Source organism: Octopus bimaculoides, chromosome 25 (genome assembly GCF_001194135.2).
Source record: "Octopus bimaculoides isolate UCB-OBI-ISO-001 chromosome 25, ASM119413v2, whole genome shotgun sequence".
Classification (NCBI taxonomy): Eukaryota; Metazoa; Mollusca; class Cephalopoda; order Octopoda; family Octopodidae; genus Octopus; species Octopus bimaculoides.
In genome coordinates, this window is record NC_069005.1 from 16,632,727 (window position 1) to 16,634,625 (window position 1,899).

Here is a 1,899-nt window from a genome sequence, read left to right on the forward strand (position 1 = left end):
CATTCAAATGACAATTATCTGAGGATTTCTGTTCGAGTCTGACCGTTTTAAGTTGTAGTGGAAACCCGACCTATGTCGCAAATAGGTATACGAGTACTGTATAAATTTTATAATTGAAAAATATACTTTATTTTGTACATACGAACATATCAGCCTGCGGGTGGGGTGGGGGGCTTCCCCACCCCTGTCCTAGGTGATAGTTGTCTACAGGACCAGGATTCACTACGGAAAGGCAGCAATAAGGGGACACAACTAGTAAACATGCGTTTTTCATAAAGGAGATAAGAAAGTTGTCGACTGCAACAACATGGGGAAGAAGCAACATCAGAAAGATAAGCTGTGAGTTGAATTGTTAAATTTTATTATTTCTGACTCCCGTTTATCTATTCATTTTAGGTACTATTCAAGAAGTGTGGTCCCTGTGCGCGCATCCGCGCTAGCGAGTCGTGACTAGTCGATCCTACGACTACCGAGTGCGAGTGCGCGTCATGCGCAAAACAGTACTTGGAGGGACATTACAAGTAATTATCTTTTGCGTAACCCCTACCAAATTGGTGGACTTGGGCACATCGTAGAAATAGATGAATCTATGATGTACAAGCACAAATACAACGGAGGATGTGATAGATAGGATAAAAATAGGTTAAAACGACGTTTTAAGAGTAAAATGGGGAAGGTTCAAAGAAAAAAAAATGATTTACTTTGTTTAAAAAACATGGTCATCTTTTGATACTAGTACTAGAAATGTCAAGCGACCTCGTGCCTTTATTTACATCGATTCGGCAGTTTCCGTAAAAAGTGTTGGGTTAGGGAAGTGGGAAAGGTACGCATAAGTGGGCTGGTTACACCACTGGCATAGGCCACGGGTTATGGTCTCACTTGGCTTGCCTGGTCTTCTCAAGCATAGCATATTTCCAAAGGTCTCGGTCACTAGTCATTGCCTCGGTGAGGCCTAATGTTCGAAAGTCGTGCTTCACCACCTCATCCCAGGTCTTCCTGGGTCTACCTCTTCCACAGGTTCCCTCAACCGCTAGGGTGTGACACTTTTTCACACAGCTATCTTCATCCATTCTCACCGCATGACCATACTAGCACAGTCGTCTCTCTTGCACACCACATCTGATGCTTCATAGGTTCAACTTTTCTCTCAAGGCACTTACATTCTGCTGTGTATGCACACTTACATTACATATTCAGCAGACCTATTGGCTTCATTCCTTGCAAGCTTGCGCATGTCCTCAGCAGTTATGGCCCATGTTTCACTGCCATGTAGCATGGATGATCGTACACATGCATCATACAGTCTACCTTTTACTCTGAGCGAGAGGCCCTTTGTCACCAGCAGAGGTAGGAGTTCTCTGAACTTTGCCCAGGCTATTCTTATTCTAGCAGCTACACTTTCAGAGCCCCCACTACTGACTTGGTCACCTAGGTAACAGAAGCTGTCAACTACTTGTAGTTTTTCTCCTTGGAATGTGGTAGAACTTGTTCTCTGCACATTTTCAGTGTTTATTGCACCTGAGCATCTGCAACATACAAAAACTATCTTGCTAGTTAGCCTTCCTTTGATATTGCTGCACTTCTTATGTGTCCATAGCCAGTGACCCGGGAACAAAATTTGCTTAGGGGGTGCAAACACAGTTTCAAAATTTGGCACTACTGGAGAAGTGTGGATTCGAGTTCTGGGAGTGTGCATGTCACAAATTTGCGCACGCGTTAGTCAAATTTAGCACACAGGTAAAAAACGAGACACTCGCTACTTGCTGTAAATTGAGGGTGGGTTATCCATCTAATACAAGAGGAAAATTGCAGATAAATTGAATAAAAACATGAAAAATAACAAAATGATATTTCATTGAAAAGTAAACCATTCTGAAAGATAGTTCAGAATGTTTTCAA

General features: G+C 42.4%; 1 protein-coding gene and 1 long non-coding RNA gene across 4 annotated transcripts in view; one reads left to right on the forward strand and one right to left on the reverse strand.

Moving 5' to 3' along the window:
• LOC128250803 (uncharacterized) overlaps positions 1-241 on the reverse strand; it is a 1,346-nt gene extending 1,105 nt beyond the window's left edge. Inside the window, exon 1 of the long non-coding RNA XR_008266783.1 lies at positions 143-241. This is a non-coding gene — a long non-coding RNA (uncharacterized LOC128250803). The remainder of the gene's footprint in view (positions 1-142) is intronic.
• The window catches only part of LOC106873240 (RING-type E3 ubiquitin-protein ligase PPIL2), a 105,634-nt gene continuing 103,973 nt past the window's right edge, over positions 239-1,899 (forward strand). For all 3 annotated transcript variants that reach the window (XM_052976763.1, XM_014920512.2, XM_014920513.2), the window contains exon 1: positions 239-339. In XM_052976763.1, coding sequence (XP_052832723.1) covers positions 308-339 — 32 coding nt within the window. In that variant the 5' untranslated portion in view covers positions 239-307. The remainder of the gene's footprint in view (positions 340-1,899) is intronic.